Source organism: Arachis ipaensis, chromosome B01, assembly GCF_000816755.2.
Source record: "Arachis ipaensis cultivar K30076 chromosome B01, Araip1.1, whole genome shotgun sequence".
Classification (NCBI taxonomy): domain Eukaryota; kingdom Viridiplantae; phylum Streptophyta; class Magnoliopsida; order Fabales; family Fabaceae; genus Arachis; species Arachis ipaensis.
Window position 1 is genome coordinate 36311518 of NC_029785.2, and position 12635 is coordinate 36324152.

The 12635-nt window shown below is 33.9% G+C and overlaps 1 protein-coding gene across 24 annotated transcripts; it reads right to left on the reverse strand.

The window, feature by feature from the left end:
* On the reverse strand, nucleotides 3152-5927 carry LOC107628828 (sugar transporter ERD6-like 16). 24 transcript variants are annotated; one of them, XR_002360173.1, is made up of 8 exons: nucleotides 5359-5918; nucleotides 4902-5276; nucleotides 4579-4811; nucleotides 4414-4479; nucleotides 3983-4267; nucleotides 3825-3907; nucleotides 3575-3740; nucleotides 3152-3456 (listed from the first exon to the last, which is right to left on the reverse strand). XR_002360173.1 is itself a non-coding variant. In XM_021120130.1 (5 exons), exons 2-5 carry the CDS (start codon nucleotides 4995-4997, stop codon nucleotides 4460-4462), a joined length of 255 nt encoding a protein of 84 aa, XP_020975789.1. In that variant the 5' UTR covers nucleotides 4998-5276; nucleotides 5359-5917; the 3' UTR covers nucleotides 4274-4459. The 24 variants fall into 24 exon arrangements, 2 of the variants coding, with proteins under 2 accessions (XP_020975789.1, XP_020975793.1); XR_002360174.1 differs by having other exon boundaries at nucleotides 3173-3740; nucleotides 3983-4062; nucleotides 4176-4267; XR_002360161.1 differs by having other exon boundaries at nucleotides 3825-4267.

A 12635-nucleotide genomic window follows, 5' to 3' on the forward strand; every position in this document is an offset into this window, starting at 1 on the left:
AGAACAAAGGGGTAATAAATTGGTGTTTCTCTTCTAGTTCTCCATCTCCTCAATTTTGAAATTTCAGGGTTTGGGTATTGAGGAATTGAATAATTTTGATGGTTTAGGTGAACTCTAGCAGCAGATAATAACTGGGTTTTGTCCAATTGATTCATCGGTAAGGTAAAGAACTCCTATTTCTTGGTGAATTTATAATCTAGTGAACTTTATTTTGATTATAATGATATTGTGTGAATTAGATTGCATTCTTGTTGATTTGGAGTTCAATTGGGCAGTTTGGAACAAAATCTGGGTGATTAAGCTTGAGGAATTGACGTTTGGAAGTTTATAGCTTGCGAAAGGAGAGGTTTTTGAGGTGTTCCGAGCTTAGAAAGGAATCAGCCAAGGTATGGTTTTGGTTTCTCATAGATAATATTTAATGTTTTGTGAAAACATAGGCTAGATGACCATAGGATAGGTTGGAAATGTGGGAATATATTAATGCTAGTAACCTTGATAGAAATGTGGAATTATATTGCGAAAGAGTTGATGAATGATGATTTTATTGAGTTGGTTGTAGAAATTGTGTTAATTAATGTTGTTGATGGGAGTTGATGGATGATTATTGATGAATGTGAGTATTGATGATGAAAGATTGGGGATTAGTTGAATTATATATGTGTGTGTTTATTGAATAATGAATGAATTGAGAGTTGGAAATGATGTTAATATTGGAATTAGTTTGGCTTATTGGAAATGATTTGAAAAGGGTTTGAGAGGTAGTTTGGTTGGGACTCGAGAAGGGTGGCAAAATCCGAATTTTAAAGGAGATGCTGCCAAAATTTTTATAAAAATTGGAGATTTAATTTGAAGTATTATTTAAACAAGTATGGATAAAAGAATTATATTATTTGACTTTGATTTATAAATAAAAGAAATGCATTATGTTTTGAAACTTAATTTATTAAGAAAAGTATTATGTTGGAGTTTCAATTTATCAGGAAAAAGTATTATGTTTTGAATTTTACTTAGTTAAAAAGAGAATTATGTTTTGAGTGTTATTTTTTTATGAACAGAATGGGAGGTGTGATGATGATAATTATTGAATGAATTGAATGATGAAAAGGATGAATTTGATATGAAAATTATTTTGTGGGGATCATGGTTATTTACCGCCCACGTGTGTGTTGTTTTCCAATTGAAATTGTCTGTGGGGATCGAAGTTATTTACCACTCGCAGATGGTGGGGATTGTGGTACTGTACTGCTCACCAGTTTTCAAGAGGACGATGTTCGGGTTAGCTACCAGACATGACGGGTTGGCTATATAACCGACAGATGAGACTCATCAGCCATATGGCAGGCATACATCATATGCATATGTGTATTTTGTTTGATTGTGTATTAATTGGGCTTGCCTATGTGATTACTATGCTTACCTACTATATTTGCTACCTGCTGTATCTATATCCTACTTGTGTTTGCTTTGTCTGTATTGCTTGTCTGTGCACCGGAGTTTTTTAGAAATAAGAACCTTAGACAAGCTACCCTACTTATGGTTTTCCATTTATAAACTTTAAGATTTAAATCTGAGTGTGGAAGTTCTAGGATTGCCTCTAGCTTTTCCGGGACCTTATATATTATGTATGTGGGCACAATTACCATGCTGAGAACCTCCGGTTCTCATTTCATATCTATGTTGTTGTTTTCAGATGCAGGTCGAGATGTGCCTCGCTGAGCGTCCGGAGTTCCCTATGCAAGCGAAGTTTGGTTATTTTGAGATGTTGTATTTTGTATTTATGATATGTATATATGTATATAGATTCTCCTTTTTATATATTTTATGTTTGTCCCTCTTAGAGGTTAACTTGGAGAAACAGGTGCTTGTTATGTAGTTTGAGTTTTATTTTGGGTTGTATATATATATATATATACTCTGGCCGGCTTTAGTTTCGCAGGTCGAGTATGGAGCTTGATATCTATATTTTTGGAACTCTGATCTATATATTTTGTTTTCAACCTTCTTTTGAGCTTACCTATCTGTTTTACGATTATCCACGCGAGTGTGAAATGATTTTTTATTTTTGCTTTGTTTAGCTTATTCTTCAAGGCTCATAGATATAATTTCTTTCATCTATATATTTATATAAGTCCTTTCTTTTAGAGGTCGTAATATCTCGCCACCTCTGCTTTACGACTTAAGCGTAAAGCTCTGTATGGTAGGGTGTTACAATAAGAGACGTAGAAATATAACTATTAGTCGAATTTTTAGGGAATTTTCTATAAAATACCTTGGGAGAGGCTCGAAAAGAGGAGTTATAGAGGTTGAAAATTGATAACTGAAAGGAATGATTAAGGAAAAGGAATAGAGAAAGAACCAAAAAAACTAAAAGGCTTTATAGAAAATGAAAACTGAAATGTGAGTGTTAAATGGGCCTTGGTGTCGATTGTATAGTGGGGACGCCTACAAACTGAAAACTGCTTTTCAGAAGTACGCATATCAGTAGAAATGGTGTTAAAAGTCAACTGATGTTCCTTCAACCACACGACTTCAAGCCAACTGATGTGGCTTCGGCCATACGAGTTGTATGCGTTGATGCAATTGGAAAGACATATCTGGGACTTGTTCCTAGGGAATGTCGGGCTGCAGAATGTAATACAACTAGAAAATTGCTTATTACAGACAGATTTGGTCTTTATTATAGACGGATTTTTAGTTACCGATGAAATTACCTACAGATTCCATCCCTCTGTAAAAGTCTCGTCGGAAATTATTTACTGATAGATTTTTTTTGTCGGTAATTTACTGACAGTTTTTTACCAGTTACCGACATATTTTTCTCAGTAAATTCTCCCCTCCATTCTCCAGAACGTTAAACTTTCTGACGAATTTTCCATCGGTAATTAGAGACAAATTTTCTGACGGATTTCGGTAATTAGAGTCTTGGAAAAGCATTCCAAATTCTGAATACAGACATAAAATTCGTCTGTAAATCCATCAGCAAGGTAAAATAGTATTTTTTTTAGATTTTTTCATTACAAAATAAATCTATTTTCATTCAAAATAAATATAAATTTAATAAATACAAATTTTTATGTAATTTGTCTTCGAATATTTATAATATTTTAAAAAATAAATAAATTCATCATATTATCAAACTAAAAGAAAAGTACTATAAACAAGCAATTCAATATAATTCAAAACATAAACAAAGTGTATTGATACATCAACTATAATAATAAGTAACAACCATACATCAACAAAGTGTATTGATACATCAACTATTATTCAAAACATAAACTCAGTGTAATGTTCAACTATACTAAATTTATCAGCTATAGTCCTCAGTGTCATCTTCATCCCCATCATCATCATAGTCCTCATCCGAAGAGATTGAGGCGGTAGCGGTGGTAGTGGAACAACAGTGAAACCAACTGTCTGCAGTCTATTTATAGTAGCTTCTGCTAATTTTAGTTCCTGTAAAAGCATTTGATGATACTAATAAATCCATCTAATGAATCTTTTCCTTATGCACCATTATGACCACAACAATACCTATTGCAGACAAACAACATTTCTAAATAAATATTCTCACCTGCAAAAGCTTCTGCCTTATCACTACCCATTTTGATTTCCTTTTTTAAGATTGTGGACGCAAAGAACCCATCATGGAAAGAATCTTTAGAAAATTAAAACTCTGTCATACTAGATCATTATGCACTTAATAATGCCAATGTCATGATTGTGCAACCAACATACCTCTGCAAGTTATAGGAGACTAATTACACAGAACATTATATTGGCTTTTTAAAATCATCATGCATCCACTACATATATTTACTTACTGGTTGCTATAAAAGTCTCATATGTGTAAAATCCAATACCATTAATTCCAACAGATTGTTGACACCATTAATACAACCCCAATCTGAAATCATCACAAACAGTTAGAAATCTGAGTAAATATACAAAAATTGGTATGTATGAATATTGTGCCACTTACCATTACAAATTGCACGTGTTTGCTTTGGAACAAATCCAGAAGCCTAGTTTTTGGAATGCTTTGGAGAGTTTCAATATAGTCTTATAAGAAAAATGAGTTAAGAAAAGGGAGCTCAGATGATCAAGCATATCAACTTGATTAAGAAACATTTTAACCATGTTCAATAAGTTAATGATTGGAGCTAAGAAAGTACAAGAATTTCTTCAGCTTCTTGAGAAGTATCAACATTTTTTTCCTGAAGTCTCCTTAATGCTCCTTGAAATTCCTTTTCAAGACCAACCTTCGCTGAAAAAATATATATACTTTTAATACAATTTTGCATCACTCTCTTTAAGATTGTACTAATGTATCTCAATGCTTACCAGCCAATGGTGTGCTTCAACATTTTAATCATCAAACAAGTAATATGATCATTCCTAATGCTTTCATACCTGATTTGTTGTTGCAAGTCCACCTCAAAGATTCTTTGGTGCTATTTCAGCTATATATATAGGAACCTGTTCCATTTTGCTAACATAAGATATAGCTTTCTATCAAAGCTTCTAATTAGGAAAAGAAAAATATTGATAATATTGTAATACACTATAGTTAATTACCACATATGAGATAACTCCAATTCCATATCCTGTGAAAAATCTTCCAAAGTCGAGTGAGTAAGGATCCTGAAGCAGACAAAATAACACATTACAAAATAACACATTGAACCTCAATTCAATTTTGATAACCTTTTTTTTAGGAGATGAATTTACATATTGCATGAGATGCATACCTTTGAGAAGAAGAGGGCTAACCATCCTGTTATGCAAAATGCTGTTGACATTCTCATTGCCTATTTCCCATGAGAAACAAGGATTATTTATCAAAATTTAAAGTCCCTTATAAACTGCATAAACTTATTTGGAATTTAGATTTCACATACCCTTTTCCGGCCAAAGAAATCGGTAATCTGGCCACTCGTTACATCCCCGAGCATTGCACCAATGGTTACTAAAGAACAAACATGGAAAACTGCCATCCCCCCAAAACAGAATCAGTTTTTCTAATATTTCAAAGTTCAAACAGCATGATATAAATTAGTTGAGATATGAAGTTCTATGGTAAGGATGCATAAGCGAATAAATTGAATTTAATACTTTCAAACCCATAGATATCAAGAACTCCAATGATAGATTTAGAATTTGGCTAATGCATCCCTGCTACCAACAGCTGCAATAGGATCAAGGGTTCTTGTAATGACCTCCTCAGGTCCATCACACGCTTGATCAGTGTATCTTCCAAGCTCTTAGCATCACACCTACAATAGAATTACATAAAATGAACTGATCCACTTGGAATTTGAGAAAATGTTTTGCATTTTATCCAGTAGTTAAAATTACCTAACACTTTGAGCTTGGTATGTATCCAGCTGATATAATTGTATCCAATCTTCCATAACCTGTGCTACCGCCAACACAAATTTTTAATAAATAAAAAAGATTGAATGAAAAAACAAATTAAAATACACATTAATAAGATTGAATGAAACAACGTTAGATCTAAATTAAGGTGGAGTAAAAAATGTTCAGGAAGCAATTCCATGGAAAATTGAAGGAGAAATGGGGAAAATAACGCAGGAAGCACTTACAATTCATGGCTGCGAATCGGAACGAGCTCAGAAGAGAACAGAGATGCGTTCACCGATGGAAAAATTGTTCAGAAAAAGAGATCGTTGCTCAAGGAATTGAATAGTAAGAGAAGCGAGAGAGTGAAGGTGGAAGAAGAAATCGAAGGAGTGGTGGAGGGGAGGCCGCAGACGACGATGGAGAGACGATTGGGAAGAGATGGATGAGGCGTTCTCTATGAGCGATGTATGTATATGATAGGAGGAGCTCAAAACCTAATTAACCCTTGATAAAAAGAGAAACACGCAAGGTTACTAATTCTCTTACCGACGGATTTTCTGTCAATAATTAGTTTCCATAAAATAGATGGCAACATTACAGAGGAAATTATAGACAGATTTTTATATCTGTCAGTTAAATTTGTGAAAATTCATTCTTTTTGTTATCGATGGAAAATCCATCGGAAAATCTGTCTATATTTTGTGGGATAAAATATGTCGGAAATATCTGTCTATAATAAGTAGTTTTCTAGTAGTGTAAACCGACACGTGAGCTCATGGCCTACGTAGGACAAATATGCATCATACTTTTGTGCATATTTCCCTGCTATATATATATGTGTGTGTGTGTGTGTGTGTGCTTTCTGTATTCTCTGTTTGTATACTATTTCTGCATTTTGTAACACCCCGTTTTTCACAGAATTTATTTTGGAAAATTCTGTGATGAGAATTCGATAAATATCCGAGAGTCACCTCATCATGAAATAATAAAGCGGATTTAGAATAAAAAAGTGAGAAGAAAAGAAAGTATAATAAGAAATAAAAGCGTCACAAACCAAAAACCGTATCGATAACGGTGAATTTCGACACCGAGTCAAAATTCATCTATGAAAACTTTACTACTAGCTTTTCTTAAACTAAATTAGCTCTAGTAGTACATTCTAAACCTTGATTTGAGGATGATATACTCTCTGCTGCCAATATGTCAGATACCGGTTATTTAAACCGATACAGTTTAAAAATGATAATCTTACGGTTTAATCATTAAATGGTTTCCTTCTTTTTCTGTTGACAATTTGGCCAAACCATCAAGGAAGCTATCTTCAACCAAAAATCATGAGGTCACTAGGAAGATTATCTAGAAGAAAAATAAAGAACCGAAAAATCTAGCCAAACTTAAATCGAACCAAACCAACTCTACTCTTTCATAATGAAACTGGTTTTTCTTCATTATAAAGGCATAGTTTTCTCTTATCCACATTTTATCATTACACCTTATCAATCTTATTCTCATCAAACCTAAACAGAAATTTAAGAGAAATTACAGTTAGACTTTACTTGCCAAGTTAAAGTTTTTCTATAAATTTCTGACGACGAGATCCGATAATTGAAAATTACCGTTATAGTAATTATTCTACGGAATAATTATTATCACAAGCTTAAAACCAAGTTTCTTGATCAATCAATATATCTTTAATTATTCATTTGATGAATTAATTAAAGAAAAGCTTAGATACATCATTAAAATTAGATAGCACAATATCACTTTTTTAAAAACGCCCTTACTAGGCTAACCATTAACCAACACACATTGAACTACTCTTTTCCTTGGTTTAATATAACCATTATCAGAATTATAACACCCAAAAAACACTAACCTTGATCAACCCTAATCCCACTCTCTTTTCCTCTCCTGATTAAACCAATGGAAGCTTTCAAACCATGATTCCACCTCTTGGTCACATCTTGCATTGATGGCCCATACATAGGTGTTGCTCAGAGGGGATAGCAACGAAGCTCTCCTCACTACCTCATCTCCCTTTCATTCATATGTATAACTAGACAATGCTTCCCATCTTCTTCATTCCATGCAAAGCAAAGAAATTAAAGAAAAGAGAGGGAGGGAGCAGAATCGAGAGACTAAGAAAACTCTTCCACCTTCAACATCTCCACGCCAATCCTCAAGCCTCCAGCCACACACCTTCATCGAGATGATGATACCAAGGAAGGAAAAATCAAGAAGGTGAAGAAGGAGCTGGTCAGAGCTTGGAGGGAAGCTCTGACCGAAGAGAGGAAGAGAAAGTTAGAACCGACTTTGTAAGAAAGAGTGAACTCCAATGAGGTAGCGATTAGACTAGTGTAATTGCATGTTTGTGATTATGTGAATGATAAATGTTGATAATGAAATACGAGATTACATGCTGAGTATGCTACTACTTTAAGTATGTTGATGATGATGATGATTGATATGTTATTATGATGAAAGTGATATTTATGTATGCTCTTGTATGATTATGTATAATTGATGAATGTAAGACCCCGAATTTTTGAAATTAAATAATAAGTTACTTACGATTTATTATATTTATTTAAGATTATATTTTTAGAGATTTTTATATATAAGTTGGGCAATTTTTATTTATAATTTAGAGCTTTAATAATTGAAAAATAATAAAAATTTTATGTGGTTTAATTTGATTATTAAGCTTTTGAACTTTATTTTATAAATAAAGGAGTCTTAATTTAACTATCTCCAATTTTTATTGAATTAGTATTTGTTTGAAAATAATTTACAAGTTGATAATTAAATGATCTTTCAAAGATAATTATTTTATATTTAATTTGGTTTTAAATTATTACTCTATCATTTTATTTTTTATTAAAATTATTATACTACCTTAATCCCAAATAAAAACCCTAATTTACACTCTACAAACCTTAATTCCATTACACATAACACACTCACCCCCTCCCCTTTTTCTTCTTCAGTCCGCCGCCCCCTTTCCCATACTTCGTCTTCGCACAACACACACCAAAAACACACGCGCGCACACACACAGCATCAGAGAAGGAGAGAGAAAAATCTGCAACGGGAAGGGAGGAGAAGAGAAAGAGAGCCATCGCAGAGCTCGCCGATGACGTCCAGCCGCATAGGAGAGAGGAGCATCGTTATCAAGCATGAGGGGAAGAGAGAAAAGTTCACGGAGGAGAGAGAAGGAGCTCACAAGGGAGCTATCACTGTCGAAGCTGGGTTCGTCATTGCCAATGGAGCCCGCGTCATCACCGCTGATCTGTCACTATCGATGCGGGTTGACAACAACACCGCTAGCTTCGTCGCCGCAAGGAGTTTCCGCTGCATGTGCCGTCATCGCCGCCATTGGGTCTATCACCACTGTGTGTTGTCGTCACAGAAAGGAGGAGTGTCGTTGCCATTTGTGCTTTGCTGTCACCGCCACTGCTGCTAGAAGCTGCGCCACCATGGCTGTGGCTACCAAAAACCACCGCTGGAACTCCTGTCTTCTTGGTAAATGTTTTGTTTCCGAAATCTCTTGAAATCAGTGTTCTGTTATAATCCGTTAGAGATTATGAGATATTGGTAATACGTAGGGTCGAGTTCTTGTTGTTGCATGTCGTGATTGGAGTTGTTGTTGTTATTGTGGAAGCGGTATGGAGCTGTAGTTGCAACTACCGATGTTGCAGGCTAGTAGAAAGGGGTTTTGACGCATTTTAAAGTAGGGACTTTTTTTTAAACTCAAGTTTATTTACAGGAATTGTAATAAATGGATATCCATACGAAAAATATATTTTTGTGATTTTTGCAAGCCTTATGGATTGAATTGGGTTGCTTTTTGGATGAATGTAATTATTTGTCTGGTTAATTTATTGACTATTTGAGAAGGTTAGGTATTCTGGTTTGTTGGTTGACTTTGTTGAATTGATTTTCTTGGTTTTTAGATTTGATATTGGAAGTGAATTGATATTCAAAAATGGTTTAATATTGAAAATGATTTCACATTGAAATTGAGTTGACATTGGAAATGATTTAATGTTGAAAATGATTGGATATTGGAAATTATTTAAATTGGAAAAGATTTAAGATTTGGAAAAAATTTTGGTATTGGAATTGGTTTAATTTATTGGAAATGATTTGAGATTTGAAAATTATTTGATATTGGAATTGTTTTGACTTATTGGAAATGATTTGAGAAGCATTTGAGAAATGGTTTGATTGGAACCTGAGAAGGCTGGCAAAGTCTGAGTTTTAGAGGAGATGCTGACAAAATTTTATGAGAATTTGAAAGTTTTATTTTGGTTAATTTGATTAAAAATTATTTTATTTGATTTTTGATTTGACTAAAGAAAAAAATATGATTTGGGGTGTTTTAACGAACTTTAAAGTAATTATTAAAGAATAATTGGTTATAGTGTTTCGGTTAAAATTTTCATTTGCAAAGAGGATGATTTTTGCGTCTTTTGAAGGAGGTTTGAACTTGAAAAGGTTTTAAAGTTAGTTTGAAATTTTTGGTTGAGTAGAGATGAGGATTAAGCTTACTTTTCAAGAGGATGAACTTGGAAATAGTTTAATGATTTTGAATGTACTAAGTTTTTGGGTGAAAGTTGGTTTTTGGTTACTTGAAATGAGTCTTTAAAAGAGAAATGGTTTTGAAGTTAAATTGGGACTTTTGTTTTGGTGAAAATAAGTTCAATTGAAATATGAGGCTTCCTGGGTAGATGCAATGGTTTGTTCCAATTCCTAGAAGTTGAGATTGGAATGAGTTGGAAGTGATTAAAGAGGTGAATTGATGTGGTTGAATGATGAGAATAAATTTGATTGATATGAGACTCCCTGGGTAAATGCAGTAGTTTACCCCACTTGCTCCAGGTTGAGATATGAGGCTCCTAGGTAGATGCAGTAATTCGCCCTATTTGCTCCAGAATGAGATTGAGACTCCCTAGGTACATGCAGTGGTTCACCCCACTTGCTCCGGGTTGATATTTGAGACTTTGTTGACCCTCCATCGCAAGATGTGGCCGGACACTTAGACCTTTCCGGATAATTTTCTCCAAGAAAAGTGATTACCTCTTGGGGATGCGTGCACCGAAGGACTGTCCAGCATTTGCTACTAGACATGTTGGGTTTGGCTGTTGATGAACGAATTTTTGTACAGTAAAGAATTTTACAATAAATTCTCGTTGCTAGTATAGTTTCTAAACCAACAAAGAATCCTTTCATACAAAAATTTGTTTGTCACAAGTAACAAACCCCTATAAAAATAATAACCGAAGTATTTAAACCTCGAGTCGTCTCTTAAGGAATTACAGGGAAGTGTACTTATAATTGGTTATGAGATTGTATCTTTTTGGGGTTTTGAATAAAGGACAAGAAAAGTAAATTGCAAGAATTAAACTAATAGCTAATAAAGCTCTTGGCAAGGTATGAGAATTAGAAGTCCTATCCTAGCTATCCTTAACAATTGTGACATCAATTGTCCATTGCTCCCACTTAGTTAACCTCTAACTATGAAGGAAAGTCAAGTGGATGAATCAATTTGACTCCTCAAGTCTTAGTCAACTCCTAAGGGAAGACTAGCTTTAGAGGGATCCAAATCAACTAGCAACTTTCAATTGCTAATCAACAAAAGAGTTTGATAACTCAAGAGTCTCCAATTACTCAATGTAAGCTAAGAACATAAAAAACTAACTTAAATCCAACCAAGCATTTTATCAAACACTTGGAAGGAACAACATAAAAGCATAGAAAAGTAATAAAAGATAATAAAATCCAAACAACCAATTGAAAGCATCAATAACATAAATTGAAGGAAGCAACCATAAATATGAAATACCTCAAATTGCATTAAATAGAAAATCAAATCTAACATGAGAATTCATAAACTAAAATAGCAACATAAAGAGATCAATAAGAGAAATAGATAAACTAAAGTACTAGAACAAATAAAAGTAGAAGAGAAACTAAATTGCAATAAGATAAAATTCAGAATTTGAGAAGGAATAAAACTAAGAATCCTAAAACCTAGAGAGAGGAGAGAGCTTCTTTCTCTAGAAAACTACATCTAAAACCTAAAATTATGTGAATGAAAGTTGTATGAATCAATGAATGTGATTTCCCCACTCTGCAGCCTCTAATTTATGTTTTTCGGACTTGAAACTGGGCCAAAAACAGCCCAGAAATCGCTCCCAATATTTTCTGCAATTTCTGCACGTGGCGCATGTCACGCGTACGTGTCGATGGTCTTCTGCATGTGTCACGCGTACGCGTCAGGTACGCGCACGCGTCGCTGTAAAAATCTCCAGATCACACGCACGCGTGAGGTACGCGTACGCGTCGATGCTCGCTGGTCATCACCTTTGTTTCTTATGTTCCTTCCATTTTTGCAAGCTTCTTCTTCATCATTTAAGCCATTCCTGCCCTATACAGTCTAAAAATACTTGACACACAGATCACGGCATCGAATGGTAATAAAGGGTAATTAAAATTGACAGTTTAAAGGCCTAGGAAACATGTTTTCAACTATGTCACAGAATTAGGAAGGAAAATCTAAAACACGCAATTTATATGCATAAGTGTAAGAATAATGGATAAAACCTGCTCAATTCAATACAAAATAAACCGTAAAATAGCGGTTTATCAGCTGTATAACCGACAGATGAGTTCCTTGGCCATAGGGCAGGCATGCATCATTTACATCTATGTGACATTATTTGGGTATGCATATTGCATTTGGTTGCCTATGTGAATATTTCTATTTAACTGCTAATTACCATACTTGCTATAATTGCTCTTGATTGTGTTTGAACTTTATTAATTATGATTGTGACTGGTTAGTTTGGAGCATGGTGGTTTGAGTGGTGATTTGATTATTCTTTAAGTCAGAGGTCATGATTTGATTTTGTGTTGGGTCGGAGGCCGTGATTTGATTATATTTGAGCCAGAGACTGTGATTGGATGAATATATGATAAGTTTGGTATTATGATCCTTTGATTCGTAGTGAAACCTTTTGGTTATTATGTTTGATTGATTTTTATAAATTTAAAATATGAATTTAAATTTTTGGATAATTTAATCGTTGGACAATTAATTTAAAACGTTATCACTGGCGTAACAATTAGTCGTCGCACCACTTGTCTTAGCTCACAAAATATTCATGTGATATTTTTTTGATACTACACTAATTAAGAATTATTAGTAATTAGTTTTTTTTTGTCATTATTATTTTTATAAGATTTTTTGAATTTTTATTACAGAATTC

Bases quoted from the DNA above. Each gene is read 5' to 3' on its own strand.
- LOC107628828 (XM_021120130.1), bottom strand. From the start codon at position 4,997: ATGGCAGTTTTCCATGTTTGTTCTTTAGTAACCATTGGTGCAATGCTC. The intron at 4,812-4,901 runs GTATGTGAAATC...CATGGGAAATAG, and splicing joins ATTTCTTTGGCCGGAAAAGG to GCAATGAGAATGTCAACAGC. The intron at 4,645-4,751 runs GTATGCATCTCA...TGTCTGCTTCAG, and splicing joins TAGCCCTCTTCTTCTCAAAG to GATCCTTACTCACTCGACTT.